The sequence below is a fragment of the Ambystoma mexicanum genome, chromosome 4p (genome assembly GCF_040938575.1).
Source record: "Ambystoma mexicanum isolate Mex_15411 chromosome 4p, UKY_AmexF1_1, whole genome shotgun sequence".
Lineage (NCBI taxonomy): Eukaryota > Metazoa > Chordata > Amphibia > Caudata > Ambystomatidae > Ambystoma > Ambystoma mexicanum.
In genome coordinates this window covers 914790976-914809789 of record NC_090927.1, presented here as the reverse complement: position 1 = coordinate 914809789, position 18814 = coordinate 914790976, and the positions used below count along the sequence as shown (strand labels likewise).

General features: G+C 42.6%; 1 protein-coding gene across 2 annotated transcripts in view; it reads right to left on the bottom strand.

Moving 5' to 3' along the window:
• The window catches only part of RNGTT (RNA guanylyltransferase and 5'-phosphatase), a 2962270-nt gene that overhangs the window by 1870029 nt on the left and 1073427 nt on the right, over nucleotides 1-18814 (bottom strand). For both annotated transcript variants that reach the window (XM_069606512.1, XM_069606514.1), the window contains exon 10: nucleotides 12773-12844. In XM_069606512.1, coding sequence (XP_069462613.1) covers nucleotides 12773-12844 — 72 coding nt within the window. The remainder of the gene's footprint in view (nucleotides 1-12772; nucleotides 12845-18814) is intronic.

Below are 18814 nucleotides of genomic sequence, written 5' to 3'. Positions count from 1 at the left end.
GTTTTAATATAGGTTGCCCAGTATATACAACGTATGGATTAAAAACCTGATGTAGACCTACCAATAGGTCACCCTTATGTGTCCAGCATTGCAACCATGTACCCAGATAGGTTGCTGTAATGTGACTATAAATTGAATTTGTATTAAAGTACTAGTCACAATTCACTGGAGGTGAAGGCACACCATCGCTTTGTACAACTAAGTTTATGTTGTTTAGGGTAAAAGGATCCAAACTGTATATGGACTTTACCACTAAAACCTTTTTGCTTTTTTAAAGACGAGAAAATGAAAAAATAAGATTAGAAGGAAGCAAACTAATAAATGCTATCCCTCTTTGTGAATGAACATACAGCACTCTGTTGTCTGTTTTGTTACTCTTTGTTCTTTGATGAAAATGATTTCCTTGGTACACTGAAATTAGGGAAGTGGCCACGACAAAGACACAAGCCTGTTTGTCTAAATAAACAACAGCTAAAATTCCAAGGGTAGGACCCCCCCGTATTGATACCAAGGGAGGAACCACCTCAAAGGTAACCCTGCAACAGATTGGTCGCGTAGCTCCTCTTCAGCAAATATGATAGTGAAAGGAGGTGGAATAGATATTACAGCCAACTGAGGGGGAAGGCGGGCATTGGAGGCCAGACTCCAAAGAGATGCCAAGTGCAATTGAGTCCTGCTCATCTTTAGCGGCATGGGGCACCGTGCCAACACAGGAGGCCATTACGCCCAAGAGGTGCTGGAGCTACCTGCAATGGCAGCATGGTAAGACAAAATTAAATCACACTTCCTGAACTGTCCCCAGAGTGGGAAACACTGTGGACACCGTTGTGTCCCACAGAAAGTCAATGAACATCAGGTTTTGGGAAGTCAAAGACGTTTACCCCAAGTTCAGTCTCGGGAGGATAACTCAGTCGCAACGTGCTTGCCTTGGCAGCAAGACGACACGGAGCAACACAGGTTCAATCACCGGGCCGCGCTTAGAAACTTCTGGATATTAAGCGTGTTATGAATAACCTAACACATCACATCAGTGGGAGCCCAGGAGAGGCAGATAGTCAAAAAACCTGCTGGATGCCCGGACAAGCCAGTATTCCAAATATAAATATAGCTGGATGCCCTTCATCCGAAAGAAGAATGTGGCAGCTGACATCATCTTGTTAAAGAACCTAGGGCTGCACTCAACAACCCAAATGCCAAGACCAAATAATGGAAATTACTGCTGTCCAGTGAGAAATGTAGCAAGCGTTAATGAGGCTCCCACATAGGCACATGCAGGTATTCATTCTTCAGATACACTCCCAATCTCCCTGTGAGAGGGAGGACTATGTCTGCAAGTCTATGTCTGCGAGAGTATGATCACCACGCACCTCTTTGGAAGAAGAGAGCAGTTTAAAGAGGAGGGACAAAAACCCCACCTGAACATGAATAGGACACACAGACCCATTGAGACTAGCCCCTCCAATCCTCCAGATGGAGACGAAATCTCAAACACCCCAACAAGCTTAGAATTGAGATGAACAAGTCCTGCTTGGATTAAGGCTTGCCTACATTCACCAAGGAACCCTGGAAGAAACACGACGGTTGCACATTGTTGTTTCTTGCAGTGCAGAGAGAGGGAGATGTCAGCTAATTTCAATCTCCTTTCTTGAAATCCCTTGAACCTGCCAAAGGACATGGATAGATCCTCAGAAGCTCTGAGGTTGGAAAGGTTTTTGAACAGGTTTGGACAGCACAGCTAGAGATTTCACCGCTTGTGTGTAGATCTTCTTTAAGAGTTCCTAGTCAGTTGAGAGAATGGAACAGGAAGGAAAACTTAGTGGCTCTTATGCAGGGATGGCGCTGTGTGTCGACACACATCAACCTTCCCCTGGCTGAGATGCACAGGTCATCTGCAGACAACTGGAGTATATAATGTGCCACTTGCTGAGTTTCCAAGAACTCTGCTGTAAAGAAATCTCTGTTTACCAGGGAGATACTGCTGGATTTTCGAAAGCTCCTTCCAGGTACGCGGGTTAACTGCCGACAGCAGTGCCGACGGATGGCCCTGCCTAAATTGAAGAGATGTATTTTGGTACACTTTTTTTACCAACAGCATCTAAAAGCCTGTCTTCCAAATTCAGGACAGACGATACAGTGCCAGAAGGTAATTTGGAGTGCAAAGTGGCCGTGGAAGGTTAGAGGAAAGGCCAGTCGTACCAGACATAGCGATCCCACTGTTCTTCCAGGCCCAAATACAAAGTGAGGGGGTCTGTTGCAGGATTGTGAGTACTTATAGTCCCCTTTCCTCCATCCTTGTGGGCGTACCCCAACATGTAGACGGTACCTGAATCTTTGGCAGTGGAAAATTGAGCAAGCGGAAAACTTAAAAAGTCTCTGCGTTGGCTGCCAGGTCCGACACAGTCCATGTGGAAAAAGGGACTGAGGTGAGGCCCCAGAGGGTGGGGCCTCGGCGGGCCGTTCCTGCACCCCTGCACATTGTACTAAATTTAAAGTGGTTGAGCAATTTTTGGATGTCAAAGGTTGTGGTACCGTCCCCATGTTGGGTGACGCCCACAGGGATGGAGGAAAGGGGATGTAAGAGTATGAATTATATTTTTGCTAATAATGTGAAATAATTTCAAATTTATGTTAATGTATGTATTAAGCAGATATACATTCCAAAAATAGAAGAAAAGCCATTCTAATTCTTGAGAGAAAGTCATGCTTCGAGGAGCAACCAGAGAAAGATGCTGCTCTGTCGACATACTGATCAGCATCCCTATGGCAGTGATCACCATGTAACGTGTATGCAACAAGTCTGGTTCCACACAAAATGGGTGATTTTTGGCAAATCACTGTGTATCGGTTTCCCCAATTGGCCAAATGAAGTGATAAAGGTCAAATCACTATCTCCCTCATGTTTCAAACATATGCCCTGTTTCCTTTAAAATGGTAGGCGCACTTAGAAAGAGGCTACATGCTGGCAGTAGGTTCCATAACAAAAAACGAAACTGGAACCTCAAAATGATGAGCATTACACTTTGGGTTAGAAAGGCACAGGCAGCCTGACTCTTCCCAACTTAATGACGTAAGTTGGCAGCCTGATCAAATTGTGCGATATTCATTAGATGACCGTCTTTGTGGTTTTTAACAAAGTATTTTATCTTTGAAAAAACAGGTGAAATTGACAATGGTTAATTACTAGCTCAATTCAGGTAAATATAATGAAACTAGGGCACTCCCCTGGAAAGACCAAGTGCACTACTATTCATCACCCAACGGGTGGTTATGCAAGTGTTCTAACCCCCGTAGCCACTCAGTCTTACAAACTAGTTCACAAAATAGAAAAAGTATGTTTTACAGTATATAAAAGTCAGACCTATTGGCTTTGACAAATGCTTGCTTATGAGGCAGTGGTATTGTCCACCTCTTTATTAACTGCAGACAGAATGTCTGGAGCAATCATGCAGGTTTAATGTCATGCAGGTGTAATGAATTAACATTTTCTCATTCAGTAATTAGGATAAGGCAATCTCATATTGGAGATTCAACTTGTCTTGCGAGCGCATTAAAGTACGGCGTCTCCTGGTGCTGAACAAGTAATGCCCAATGAAAGAGAAATATGCGCAAAGAATGTAAACAAAGCATCACGTCAGATAACGAGTGTGCAAATAGCGGAAAGGCAATAAATAATCTGCACTGATTTACTCGACCATGACAATAGGAATTCCAGTGTAAATGTGAAGGTGTTTCTTAAAGAAAAGAAGATAGGAGGATCCCCCTGGATCAATAATCTACGGTCAGCTGAAGGGCCATCCTTCTACAGTGCTTTGATGCCATGATATATGCCAGGAGGCGCTCTTAAAATGGAACATAACATTGTTTACTGGCCAGCTGAAAGATGTTTAAACCTGCAAATATATTGTGTCCCCGCCCTCTGCCAATCTCCGCTTATATCTCCTGAACCCGCACGCACCAGCGCGCACACACCAAGCCAAGTACCTGCAATTACCGCTTTGCTGCGTTTCTCAGTGCTCCAGAGGACTTCTGTTACGTGGACGTTCAAATTACTGTTGAGTTGATTTTATTGTAGCCTTCTGCATAGTATAAGGGTAACATTGTTAACAATATACTTCTTTTCACTTTTGTCTATTTCTAGATATTTAAAACTGCAAATATAGTGTGGCCCCACCCCTGCCAATATCTGCCTATATCTCCTGAACCCGCGTGCACGCACCAATACAAGTACCTGCAATTACCGAATTGCCGCTTCGCCGCGCCAACGCTGGTGACTTCAGGTACAATTCATTTTTACTGTTGATTAACTGATGCATCTTGGTTTATAAACTTTAAAAGTGGATATGCCCTCTGCTGTTAGCAAACTTGTCCCCAATGGCAAACGCAAGGCGACCAACATAGCGCCTCACAAAACGGCTGCAAAAGCAATGCGCTCAGCGGTAAACCCGCAGCTAACTCGCTCGCTCCCATTTAGCAACAACTTAAAGCAATTACATGCTGAAATCAGGCAATTCTGTTGCAAGCCAATACATAACTTACAAACTACAAAGTCAAACCTGCAGGCTCCTCCGCACAATCTCATAGTAGTTCCTTGAAATGACCCATGTGGTGACAATGTCTGATGCCACTCTAATGTTTGGCTGTGACAATATCCCTTTTTTGCAGAAATGTTCAGCAATGTCTAAAGCAGATCTGAGCACAGTCACATGTCAGAACATTGTGCCACTGCCACCTAATGCTATAATTGCAAATGCTTAATTTGCGCTTAGATCACTTGAACAGCAAAATCTAAATGTATCGAATTCAATGTATTCTGTTAATCACTCATCTGCCAGTAACACTACCTGTGCAGAACCGGCTGTGATTGATTTGGATGCAAATGACTCTTGCTTCTCCCAATTGTGAGGTACCAGACAATGTATGCCAATCGCCAATTTATTTTGCTACTAGAACCCAAGAGGAATGAATAATAGACCCATGGTATGCCGTGCCCACTCCTACAAAAGTAACTAGTCATGTCTCTCACGCTCAGACTCCTATGCTTCCAACTGCTACAAATCCTTCATTTCCTGAGTCAACCTTAATTGAGACGACGTTATACAACTTAAACACAGCTATTTTGACTCTTGTGAGATTATTTGATACCTTGGATTTCAAATTAAACTCAAGCCGTTAAAATCGATAAAATCCTGGATTGGCAAACAGGGTATAAAGACTTTAGTCTAAAACGACTAGCTGATACGGTCTCATTGCTTAAAAATTTGAATATTTCTGATCCTTCCGATATTAGGTTACCTCAAACAAGGCAAACTAAGGAAAAAAGTTTGTGCGTAAAGAGTGGTGATAATATACCCCTGCTAAACACAATAGCTCAATCGGCTAATCCTGATGCACACTTGTCTACAGGTCAACAATTAACCACACAAATCTTATCACAAGAGCTCACAGCTAACTATGATGTATCCATTGTTGATAACAAACGTGTGCATACGATCTTTGCAGCTTCTGGGAAGTTCAAAAACAATAAAAAGGAAAACCAACTCAATCAAGGGAAAAAAACCTAAAAGGGTAAAATTACGCAAATCTACAACTCATTCAAATACTAAACACTTTTTTAAATCATTGACCCTGCCAAAAAAGACACTTCCATAACATCTGTTGCAATCCGCTAAAAATACACCCAAATAGCTCAGTCAAAAAAAGAAAGAGCAAATTCAAGTATTCAAGCAGTTACCACATATGCTCCAACCGATGACTTGATCACAGTCGCCTCAGAATTAGGAGGCGGCTGAATCCAGTCAAACGATTAAACAAGCCAGTCCCCCAACATCTCATCTTAAAGTAGACACGATCTCTGAAAAAAAACTCTTGATTTAACATCAGAAAAGCAGTAAATTATATGGCCTCATAAAAAATTCAACCACCTCTGATCCAAAGCAATGCGGTGCCCGTGAACAGGTTATCAAATTCACCCAGCTGTTTGCTTAAGTATAAATTATCAAAGGGTATTCCTATTGCAAACTTAACTAAAGAGGACTCACTACTAGCCAAGGTGGATCCAACCGACCCAACAATACAAACCTCAGCTAAGGATCAGCAAAAATAAGTCTCTAAGACTCAGTGGAGCACGTCTTTAATTGACTTGCGTGAAGAAATTAAAGTGACCGTGGAACATTATATGGCATCCCGTAATTCCCTGACACATAATTCCAATGCTCCACCTTGTATTCATACGACAAGGCGAGCGTCTGCCTCCGAGCCAATAAATAAACAACAATTGCAAACACCTTGCCCCCTTGGGATGCCACATAACAAGACTTATCAAGAGAACCTGAGTAAAGTAAATAATACGACTCATAATACTTTCTCTGTGCCGAAGCAGTCGCGCAATAGGACAAATTAGCTTTACACACTGGTAATTAGCTGCCGTGCAAAGCCATTTTTCTAAGTATAATTTGAATAGGACTAGTATCTTAGCCATAATGTCTGAGATAGCTTGTCTGGAATACATTGGCTCTGTAGATACTGATCAGATTGAGTTCCTTTATGAGAGAAATCTTACAGCATCGACAATATGGCTGACATCTAGAGTAGTTTTGAATACGATATGGCTAGCAAAGAATGAATTATTTGCCCTGGGTTTCGAAATTGCATTTGAAAATTCTCCCGCAGGTTGTGCAAGTCATTCTCGTGAAATGGATAATAGAGAGATCTCTAATTGTAACGAGAAACAAATGTGGCAATGCTCAGTCCAATTATGCAACCCAGAAGCTGCAGATGACGTGTTTTTGTGGCAGCGCAAACATGTAACTACAGTCAGATATCGCACCTATGATCATTTCCCTATTGTATTTGAATATCATAGGTTTTGCCCATTTTATGAAAAATGTTGATAACAACTTAAACCAATTTAATTACAAGAGACATAGCTTTCGGAAAGCCCTTCATGGGGCAATCATGACATACTAATAAATCCCGCACAAAGACCAAAAAAGGGGACACCAATGACAGGTCTTCTGATTGCAACAAAAATGTGCTCTGGCATTTCTTTTGAACCTTGGAATAACCCAAACCCCTCTACACAATTAACAAAGGTGTACATTAATGGGTCATTACTTGTCATATTAAACATATACTGGAATCCGATTGTGATTTCTGACGAACAATACTTTAAGGACTTTGAAATTCTCTGGGAATTGATCATGCAGATGCCAGCAGTCGCTCACATCATTGTGGCTGGAGATCCTAATTTACATTGCTTAGACATACCATCTATTCAGCAAGTGACCAAATTAATGCAGTGGGAAAAAAAAATATGATATGGTGAATGGTGCTATCCAGGGTGATATTCCGCCTCAGAACACATGGAAGAGAGATCGTTCAGGAGCAATAATCGACTATGTAGACCCATAACTAATTTCCTACGCAACTCAATTCCAAATAATTCCTTTGAACGATAGCGATCACGAAATGCTCACCTTGAAATGGAAAATGAACCATGAATCGAAGACCAAAGATTTGATCAAAATGCAAGGCACCCTGATAGTAAATAACGCTCAAAATAAATTCCGCTGGACATCAACCCAGAATACCCGAACACGTGCTGGAGGAACTGCGGACAACCTGGGAACCTCGTCCAAATGTGGTGGTCCTGCCCGCTAGCAAAAACCTACTGGAAAGAGATTTTAAGTCACATTAAAGAAATAACTGGCGTGGAGCTCCCTGTCACGCTCACCTGGTCTCCACGGGGGCGTACTCATGTCCGAAGGATGATGTCTGCACTGCTGTTGCGCTGCTTAAAATGAGGGTGCTAGCCCACATCTTCCCTTTGTTCTCACCTCAGGAGACGTTGGCCTGCAAGTCGAAACAAGATATTAGCCAACTGAATGGAGCTGGTTTTGGTTTCACCTCCTTCCGATTTCCCTCTCTTCCTCTGGCTCACCTTGTTTCTCCGTCCTGCACTCTCTGGCAGGGGCGCGGATATACAGTCTTTCCAAGATCAAGTTACTTCACTAATCTGATGGAGGTTGCTGAATTGGAAGAACCGGAATAAGCAGGTAAGTCTCTATCCCAATAGCTCCTTAGAATAGCTGCCTAAGGTCTTTCTCGCTCAAAAGTAACTAATGTTCGTTCTTGTCTTTCAGGTGCGGAGTTGAGCGGTTTTCAGATAATGGGTTGACTCTCCTGACAATGATGAGCAGGATTCCTGCCGGTGAGTATAGCGCTGTGCGAGGCGCGCTTTTTGTTCGTGTTAATTAGCTTTCCTTTGCCATGTGCGACTAACCTGCTTTGTCTTTTCTGTTCGGCAGGTGCGGCGCAATTCCAGGAAGAAGATGGAAGAACCGCTCAACGGAGTTACTAGACGGTGTCAAGGTGTGGCGCAATTCAGGATGATGAAGAACTGCTCGATTGAGTTCCTGGAGGAGGCCGACCCCAGGTGAGTTGTTACCCGAGAGGGTACCTCCTGTTCTGCTCTTCTGCAGATGCGGCGGTCTGTGGATAAGCAGAAGGCGAGGCCAGGATGTTGACTGCAGGTAAGGCCTTCAACGCTTTAATAACTCCTGTTCTTCTCTTTTCACAGGTTTCGATGGATAGAAGAGACTGGACAGGCGTGGCTGAAGGGAAGCAAGAGCTGAACTGACACGGTGAGCGTTACGCTGCAGGAGTGCAGAATAACGCAAACCGTGTTCAGTTTGCAGGGTGCGGTTTAAATAGCCTTGGAGGTAGTTCCAGGCAAATAGACCCCTTAACCGTATTCCGCCTCTTCAGGTAAAGTAGTCCCAAGCCACACCCTGCACTGAATGCTCATCCTCCCAGAGCTGAGTATATAGACCATGTAGTTAACACCTACCATGAGCCTGGCGCCAGCGGCACCAAGACTGAGTCCAGGTGAGCCTAGCTGGGGCCTGATAAGCCCCCAAGGATGCCAGAGTCAGGGATGGGCTCACCAGTTTCAGGGGTTTTGGAGCATGCACCATGACACTCCCCTCCGATCCATTGGTGGTACTCTTGGGGGAAGCAGTAGAAGGATGCCATGCAAACTCAGGATCGACAGCCACTCTAATCACACATATGCTGAACGCTGCTAAAATCACCATTGCGCAGGCGTGGAAGAACAAAGAAGGGCCAATAGTGGCTATGTGGGGGGTAATGGCCATGGAAAAGGTGACAGCAACACAATAGCCCATGGCTCTTATTCCAAATACCTGAACATTTGGCTACCACTACACAAATTTACGGATGACAAAGAGCAGATGTACTTTAAGCCCAGACTACTCCGTGTAATACCCATCATCTGATGATTCCAAGGACCAAGAAGGAAATGACTCTCCTGGCTGAAGTTTCAAGACAGGATGGAACACTTCTTCACCTTTAAGTTTAAAAGAGGCGGGGGCGGGGGTGTTGGGGAGTTTGATTTTTTATTTTGTATATGGTTATTATATAAGAGCATTGGCACCGAACAGCACTGGAATCCCATTAATGGGTAAAGAGGAACTGACGTGTATGAAGCAATACATATCTGTTTTAATTGTTCACTGATGTATACATGTCTATATTGCCCCAAAACTTAAATAAAGTTGGTAAAACAAATAAAATTAAAAAAAAGATTTGCTACCATTCCATTTCTGGAGGTTCTTGACTTGAATGTACCATAATACCTATAAGGACCTATCAAGTTGACAATGACTATACATAACTAATACAATGGAGTAGAAAATATGTTTAAGCCTGCTGATTGATTATCATTTAAGGCATTACCAAATAAGTGAACGTGGCAAAAGGTGAAAAAATCCTAACATGTATAAACCGGCATTGAAGAGGTCTTCTATGTATTAATTTACAATAAACAAGTTGTCTTAGCCTCTAAGTTTTATAGCAAATTTAGAATCGGCTTTGAGAAGTACATGATTGTAATTCATTGAAAGAAACTAGTTTTTAACTAACAAAGAAAGCAGGGAGCATATATAACTTATATGAATTAACATGTTTAGGAAATTGTAAATAAGGATTTTGCTCTGTGTTGTGTTTTGTGATAATTTATCTATGAAATCGGTTTACATTATGCTTTTTTTCTTTTTTATGATTAGTAATGCGCTCATAATCATGTAATGTGCAATATGATGAAGTCAATTCATGTACGAATAATCTGTAAAATAGGCACATTTGTATATGTGTACATTTTATATTGAAAGGTTGATTTATCAGCCAAACAAAAAAAAAAAAAAAAAAAGAAACGTAACTTTTTTTTTAAGTGCACTTTCAGTAGCTGCAACCAACTAGTCCCACAAAAAATGAGAAAAGCAAAGGTGATAGCAAAAAAGGTGACGGTACCATACAATTATAATCACTGCCAAAGGGGTTAGAAATTGAGCGGAGCTGCGAGTTAATTAGCTCCTGCTTGTAGCCTAGAAGTACATGGTTAGCATAACACCAACAAGTACAAAGAGCTACCTTTGGCTCCCCACGCCAACTGATGCCAAAGAAGCACATCTATGGGTATTTAACAATGTGCGTTTGGGATGTTATATAAATTAGCATTAGGACACACCTATATGACATATAAAGCACAAGGGGTCATTAGCAATGGACAAAATTAAAAGTTTGCAACTTATGTGAAAGTTAGATTTGCGGAACGCTATTTGCTTCTCATTCCCCAATGGTCACTGGTTAATACTGGATACCCATGATCTGCCTTTAGCTCCTACTTATCCAATCCTAATTTGAATCCCTGCCACCTGATTTAAAAACACAAGAAGAGGCAGTAACTATGATGAAGTTGTCAACTACAAGAACAGTGCAAGCTGCAGCCTTGTCCTTAAACCTACGAAACATATGGTTTAGTAAGATTACTAAAAAGTAAAACAATGTTCCACTTGATGATAAATAATTGTCAGTTTATCTCGGGCAACTTGGCAATACTTGCCACTTATTATTGCCTAAAATCTGAGGCCTGAAGGTTGTTCTAGAGATATTGGCAGAGTCGCATGTAGCTTGTAAATGCTATTTATGTACCTGCAAGGTTCAAAATTGCTGGGAGCTCTTTAGCTCCTGCTTCTAGCCTAAGAGAGCCTGGTTACCTTGAACCAAACAGCTACCAGGTTGTTCTTTCAGCTTCCCAGGCCAAATGGTACCTTATAAACATATATATCTGCATTAACTTTCAGTATGTGAGAATGTTAATGCAGAACAATTAGAACACATCTAGTACACATATAAACAATGGACCATACGTAATAGGCAAAAGGTTTAAGTTTGCATCTTATGTAGAAGTTAGATTTGCAGTGTGCTGTGTGCTCGCTCCTGGTCCCTCAGCGTTAGCTCCTGCCTATGGGTTGATGCCTGACACTCTGGAGCAGGGTTTAGCTCCTTTTCCTTAAATCTTAAATTCGAACCCCCGTGACCTGGCACAGAGCACATTCTGTCTATCTTTGAATACAGGTAACTTCCAGTGAATTCATCAGTGGAATGGTTTATTAAAACTGTTTTAACACATAGTTTCTGTTAGCATGATCACTGCGGCAGTCTGGATGTGCATGTGTGGTTGTACATCTTGGTGGCGGCCCCAAGTATGACCATTATCGTGCCCGGTACGTGTGCCATGCCCATCACTCTCCCCCAATGCAATATATTCCTCTCCAGCTCTGTTTAGCCCTTTGTGTGATCCGACAACAGCCACAGCGCAACACCCCTTTTTTTAACTTTTCTTTTTGAATGCCAGCCGTAGCAATTTGCATTACCTTTGTTATGCACTACATATCAGAGGGCAAAAAAGCCACTTTTGGTTCTCTCTTTTTTGACATGTTACGTTAACCCTGGAACCAAATGGCATTGTACATGATATTTACCATGCAAAATTTGATAATAGACGTGCATTTCCTGAACATGGTTTTCACTAATTCTGCATTTCGCAGCCCCACTCTAAATCAGCCTGCCAGTCCAAGTAATAGGTTCTCTCTGAAATTGGTGGGGAAAACCAGCTATCCTCTGAAATCTTTATTGTGGCAAAACACGAAAATATTCCTTTAAAGTGACAAACTGATCAAGACAAAAAAGCCACCGTGACAGCCTTACCTTTTCTTGAAGTCTGGAAGATAAAAGGCACAATGTTTCCAAAGCCACCTCAGCTCAAAGCAGGGGCTAGATTACATAAACCTTGCACCGGTGCAAGGCAAAATTACACGGTATTAGCACTAGAGCAAAGTATGCCCTATAGCAAGAAACATCTGGGCCATATTACAAACCCTTTGCACCATGAGAAGTGAAAGTTTGCATGGAGCAGACCAGGCTAGTGGAGCAGTCCCAGTAACTGGTGCCACAAATGCAGACAAAGACAAGGAAGCTGTGCACGATGTCAACTCCCTTTTTACCACATATGCAAAATGTGACCTAGTCCAGACCATTAATAACCCAGCATAAATTGCAAGAGCCACCAAGTAGTAGGCACAAAGAAAGGGGACACATGGGTCCAAACTCCGATTGAGCTTCCCTGGACCTTTTACAAATAAAGATACATTTTACACATTTGAGATTAAATCCTCAGACCATGTCTGCCAATCCACCATTGCCCCTTTAGCCTCTCAGATACAATTTATCCACAGTGCCCAAACACATCAACAGGCAGAAAACATTTTGATTTGGTTTTACTATGAGAAAAACAAATAGTTAACATTAAGGAGAAGCACAATTTTAAACGAACACTGCTTTAGTTATGCAATTTTGTATGCAATGACTGAAAATCCTAACATGATTTACAATGGCGAAAGTCGGTACTTACGCTGAATTTGATGATGTCATATATCAAGTACCGAGGTACCGCTTGTCCTTTTACCTTGTCAATGATCATTTCCTAAAACAAATAAAAATATTTATTTTTCAGGCACATACTGTTATATTAATTACGATGACCCAGTCATACATATTATCACATACGATGAGAGGGATCAAAGAATGAGACAACAGAACTTAAGTCGAAGTGTTGTATTATGGGATATTTACAATATAGTCCAAAGCAAGTGGGGCTGGAGTAAAAAGTGCAACTGAATTGTCAGGAACACCAAGTGGTCTAAGCGAACAAAAAGTTCAAACCCAACTGTAATGCTCTCCTACTTGAATGTCACTCCTTTAAACCTCTATTCTTCCTCCTGTAGTAATAACTCTAGATTTCCATAGTCGGTCTGTGGCACTCCACTACTCTACTCTACTCCCTTTAGCAGCTGCTGTGTCACTCTCCGCCAGTTCTTTCTCCCTTCTAAGCAACCTCGGGTCATGCTAATCCTCCTTCACCTCTATTCACTGACTCCCGTCCTTCACCCATTTGGGTATCGTCCTTCTCCTACCACCATCTCCCCCCCTTCAGGAACCACCCTTCTCATCACCAATTAAGATTTCGGTTATGACTTACACCTTCTTCACTTCTATGGGAACGACTCCGCTCTTTCTGGTTATTCTTAAGATGAAATTCTTCACGTCTTTGGACCTCATTTTTCTCCTGGTCAATACTGTCAAAACCTCTTCTGTTTCTCTCACTTACTTTACCCCTTCTGCCTCCACTCATTTCACTCCGTGTTTCCACTTTCAACTTCTTTGCCCCTTTGGGCCCCATCTTTATTATTCCTACTCCCACTTGTAATCCGCTTTAGATCGTTCCAGTCTTCTCCTGCCCTCTGAGCCCCAACGTTCTTCCCTCTGTTCTCACTTGCAATCACCCTCTGTCATGCCCGTCTTCCTCAGCCTTCTGGGTACCACCTTCAGCCCTCTGGATCCCAACCTTCCTCTCCCCCCCATAGTCACCCCAACTGCCTGTAGATCTCTTCCGACTTCCTCACCCTCCCACAATGGGATCCTCCTTTCTGGTTACATTAAATCTCTTAAGCTACCACTCACCCACTCTTTAGCATCTACTCCAGCTCTGTAGGATGACTATTGACAATCTCCTTGTTCTCCCCTCCAGACCCAGGCTCCAGTGTTGCCCAGTTTACTGGACCTCTCCTCCAGCCACCTGGATCTTCCCAATAGCTGGTCCAACCTGAACTCTTTTCCAGCCTTCCTCCCAAGGGACTCATGTCCTTCCCTCAGGCCCCAGACACCTGTACTCAACTTTCATGCTCTCTATCCAGCTCCTTCCCCAAACACCTTCTCTGTGGGATTTTGTTGGTGCTTTTGAAGTGCTTTGGCCCCGCCTTTATGTCTCTCTCTGGTTAAAGTGGACTTTGCTGTGATAATTGGGACTTATCAGTGTGATGTAGTTTACATACTTTGAGAATCAAGCAACTAAGAAAATAGAGGCTATACAGAGTAAAAGTAAGAAACCCCAATAACCTTCCATAAAAATTTAAACATTACCCCATTTCCATTCCTATATCGCAAACCCACCTTGGTGCCCTTTATCAACAGTTTATATCTCAGACTTCAGCTACAAGTAGTAGGGATTGGTATGAAAATGTTCAGATGAGCATTAACATTTTTAATTTGAGATCGGTTTCAAAGATGTCCAACAATCACATGCGAGTTACGTCCAGTTGAGAGTCAGGGTGACGTAACTGACAATAATTGCTAAAAAAAAAAAAAAAAGGACTGAGGAAAAATGTACAGAACCCAGTTTTGGAAATGAATATCCGTGATCTACTTCGCTTTATAAAAATAATCATTGGGAAAGGAAAGGTGTGCCATAGCATGCTTTGCAAGGAAGGGTAAGAAAAGCTAGCAAGAGGATGCCCAGACAGACTACCAGCTGAGTCAGTAAAAAGAAAATGTTGCTTAAGGAAAGAGGAGTATGGCTGAAAGCCACAAAGAAAAATGTCTTAGAAACATACCGAAATAAACCAAGGCTCCCTTTCAACTAATGGAAACGCAAATTACTCCCAAACAAAAGTCTACATCAAAGTCCATAATACTTTTGTATAGAAATTTAGTTTGGATTCTGTGCCACCTATATGTAAAACTAAATTAAGGCTACAGATCTGTACAGAAAAGGGTTGGCATATCAGAGGCAGACACTGTGTGTTACCTGGCTGCACCACATTATCTCTCAGCAGCCATTTTAGGACGAAGTATTGCTATTATTCGTATTGGTATAGGTTTGTGAGGATAAAGCACACCATCAGCAACCACAGTCAACCATCAACAACCAGAATGGTGCCCTAGTGACCACTGCCAAACATTGTCAAGCATCCCTGGACATTGGCAACGCTAGTCATTCAGCATCATGCATATTCGACCATCACTAACCATAGTGGACTATCCGCGAACATTGGCAACCATCAGAATCCACTGCTGACCATTTGTCACTATCACCACATGGGCTACGTCCCCTGCCTTTGCCTAAGACGAGGACTGTGCTAGCAAAGTTAAAACCTTTGGCTTTGCTAATGCTTGTTACATTGGTAGAAGCCTTGGGGCACCAGAAGTCAGATAGATGGAATGCTTCAGCAAACAAGTCAGGGGAGAGGAAAAGCCAAGCACTCTATATAGAGGTGATCGAGAATTCCTGCGGGAGATCTCTACAGAGCTTTGCGTAAATTAGATGCTCCGTTTTCTCACAGAGGCATGGAATTTAATACTGGGTAGTCCCATGCATACCTAAAAAACTACACACAAGTTTGGCACTTACATCAACTTTTATGCTTCCTTGCAAGCATGCAATGTCATTAACATGGCACTTGAAAAGATAACTAATTTTCAGCAGTGGCCATTAAAAAAAGGCAAAATACATCCATATTCATAGAACAAAAGGTTAGAGAGGAATAATCAGCTCTCGGGTCAAGCTAAACTTCGTGCATAGGAACTGGCTTATACCCATTCGTGGGGGGAGGTGTAGCAAGCACTTTACATTTCAGCTTGTATGCCCAGGAGCAGTTTTGCCTAATAGAGAATATGAATCAGAAATACAATCTACTATCCAGAATGCAATGGTCGCATTAGAAGTTTTTGCACCTGGTTGCGAGTGCCCAAACATTACAAACAGATTGTTGTCCTTTCTTATATTTTTCGTCCTGCATAAATATAAGTTCAGCGCCTTCCGAACATATAGATTATGTATCACCAACGCAGCCTCTATCTGGTTGGCAAAGAAGACAGGTAGTGAAATGTCCGATTGATACGGAAGGAACATTATGTTTTGGGGAAATAGTTCAGGTGAGTTTGCAAAACCCCTTTGTCTTGTGAGGAATACATCCTAGGGTTAAACGACAGAGAGAGCCTGAATCTCATGTATTCATCTAGCTGACGTCATGGCCACTAAGAAGGTGAGTTTCAACTTAAATAGCACCTGTGGTCATTAGTTCAGAAGGCTTGTGTGCAATGGCCGACAAGGCCAAGTTAAGGTCCTACACAGGGTGCAAAGACTTCACAGGTGCAATAGATGATCGGGTTAGACATGGAAAAAGAAAAGTCAGAAGTGCACTTATAAAAGCTACTGCTATTAAGAACGCATGATAGAAATCAACTGCTACACCAGCTTCAACTAGGTGAGAGATGAATGAAGCATCTGATCCAAATTATATTTGATCCTATTAGTATCCCTCTTCAATAACCAGTTGCAAAATCTGAGCCATTTGCTCTTATACAGAGTGTGAGAGAGTTTCCTGGCTGTTTGAAATATTTATAAATTACCCTCTGAAAGAGCTAAGTGGCTTAAGGTCCGCGTTTTAGGATCGAGCTGACCAAGCTCAATGATTGAAGGATGAGCGAAGAACACTCCCACCCAGCTGAAACAATCTCTTGAAATACTGAAAGCTGGAGTCCCCTGAAGCCAGTTCCATCAGTTCCGAAAACCATGTCCAGGCTGGCCAGTGTGATGTCACCAGTATTATTGAAGCATCTTATGTGGTGCACCATTTGGCTATCACCTTGTGAATTAATGGAATTCTGGAAAACGTATTAAATTGAGCAACTGTTCCAAGGGATGATGAGTGCAACGCCTAGAGAGCCAACTACCACATTATGCCTTGTGATGCAACCATCTGGCGCTTTGTATTGCCGCTGTGGTAGACATATCCGTAAGCAGACAACCTCACTACTGAAAAAGTTGAAGAACACAGTTGTGAACTTCGACTTGTGATTGGAGTGGTCCAGCCTGCTCAGCTTGTCCATTTCCATATTCTCCTCCCCTGGAAGGTGGATGGCGCTGAGAGCAAGCAATGGCAATGCCAACAGTTTGGGCTTTTGTGTAGGTATGGTAAAGGCACGTGCATGCACCATTGTAGTGGTGATAACTGACCATTGATGGTAGCAGGTGAAAATGGTGCGAGCACCTGGGCATCTAATAGCAGTGCCTGGCACACGCCTAATACTTATACACAAGTTAAAATAGTTGGCTTTCTCAATGCTGGTTTTTAACAGGACATCAGTGAAGGAAAAGCAGAGCACTCATACATTGAATGACTGAAGGCAACCTGGTTAAAACGTTTTTATTACACCAGTAACGGGTTTACAACTCCAATTAAGTCATTAACTCTTAGAAGACTACTTTGAAAAAACATCTGTCGGGCACTTCGAGTGCAAAGTTTGATGGCAAGCCATGTTTAAAGCGAGTTCAAAGAATTCGCATGATGAGGTGGAACTGGGTGGGAATAACCACAGGGATTAGCATGGCCATGGGCAGTCAATAGGTGGGCAAATACCCAAACATCACCTACAAACTGCGTGTAATTCATATGTAATTCCCCCCCCCCCCCGGTCTGTAATCTAATGGAATAGTTTAGGGTTATATGTGTCATAAGCGACACCTAATAGCACAAAACTAAAAACATGACGTTCGGGAGCACACTCTAAAATTTCCACTGCCATTCTGCACATGGTCAGTGGTTTAGAAAACCTCTGCTTATTGTTATAGTATGTACAGATCGTGTTATCTGACGATATCAGCATGACCTTGCCAGCGATCAAAGGAAGGAAAGCCTTCAAGGTGAAGAAAATATCTTTGAGATCCAGCTGGTGATATGCTCCGTCTCCTCGGGGATGGACCACAACCCTGGAACTGAAAGGTCTTTCAATGTTGCATCCCATACCACAAGGGAAGTGTCTGTCATCATAGCCATCTCCTGGGAGGATCTGAAAAAGACACGCCCCCTTCATGCGATTCTGCTTTCGGGTCCACCCGATGAGCCTTGGTCGAAGAATTTCGGGAATGGAGATTCTTGTTGACTGGTTGTTCTGAGTCTGGTTTCACGACACTCCACCAGAAGTAATTGGCGCCATCTCATCCTCAACCTGGCTAGAACTACACCCAGAAGGTAGGACAAAATTAGGCCTAGGAGCAGTTGAAACACCAGGCCGAAAGATGAGTTCTGATGACGAAGAACTGAACAGTCCCCATGATGTCATCACCCTTTCTGATGTAGAAAACACCATGGTTTTGCTGGCATCCCATTAGAAGCCAAAAAAGAGAATACAGTTAATGAGAATCATCTGGGATGCCTCCCACATGCAGCAGTAATTGTAGAAACATCTGAAGAGCTGCTGAAGCTTCCTCAGCTGAAGCAGCCCATTTGAGTTAGTCGTCCACGTAGTTGATCCATTTGTATCTCCTTCAGCCGAAGATGAGCACCAATAATAGACATGAGCTTTGTGAAAACTCTGGGAGCTTCATTCTGACCAAAACAAAACACACTGCACGAGAAGTACACATCTCCCAGGACAGGCGGAGGAAACTCCTATGGGTGGGAGCAGATGGGAACGTGCAGGTGTGCAACTTTGAGGTCTACTGTGCATAAGCAGTCTTCTTGTGTTAGAGATGACAAGGTCAGAGCAGGAGTCGCAATCTTTCATTTTTCTAGACAAAGGAATTGAGTGGAGGTCGGTTCAGTACTGTTCTCAG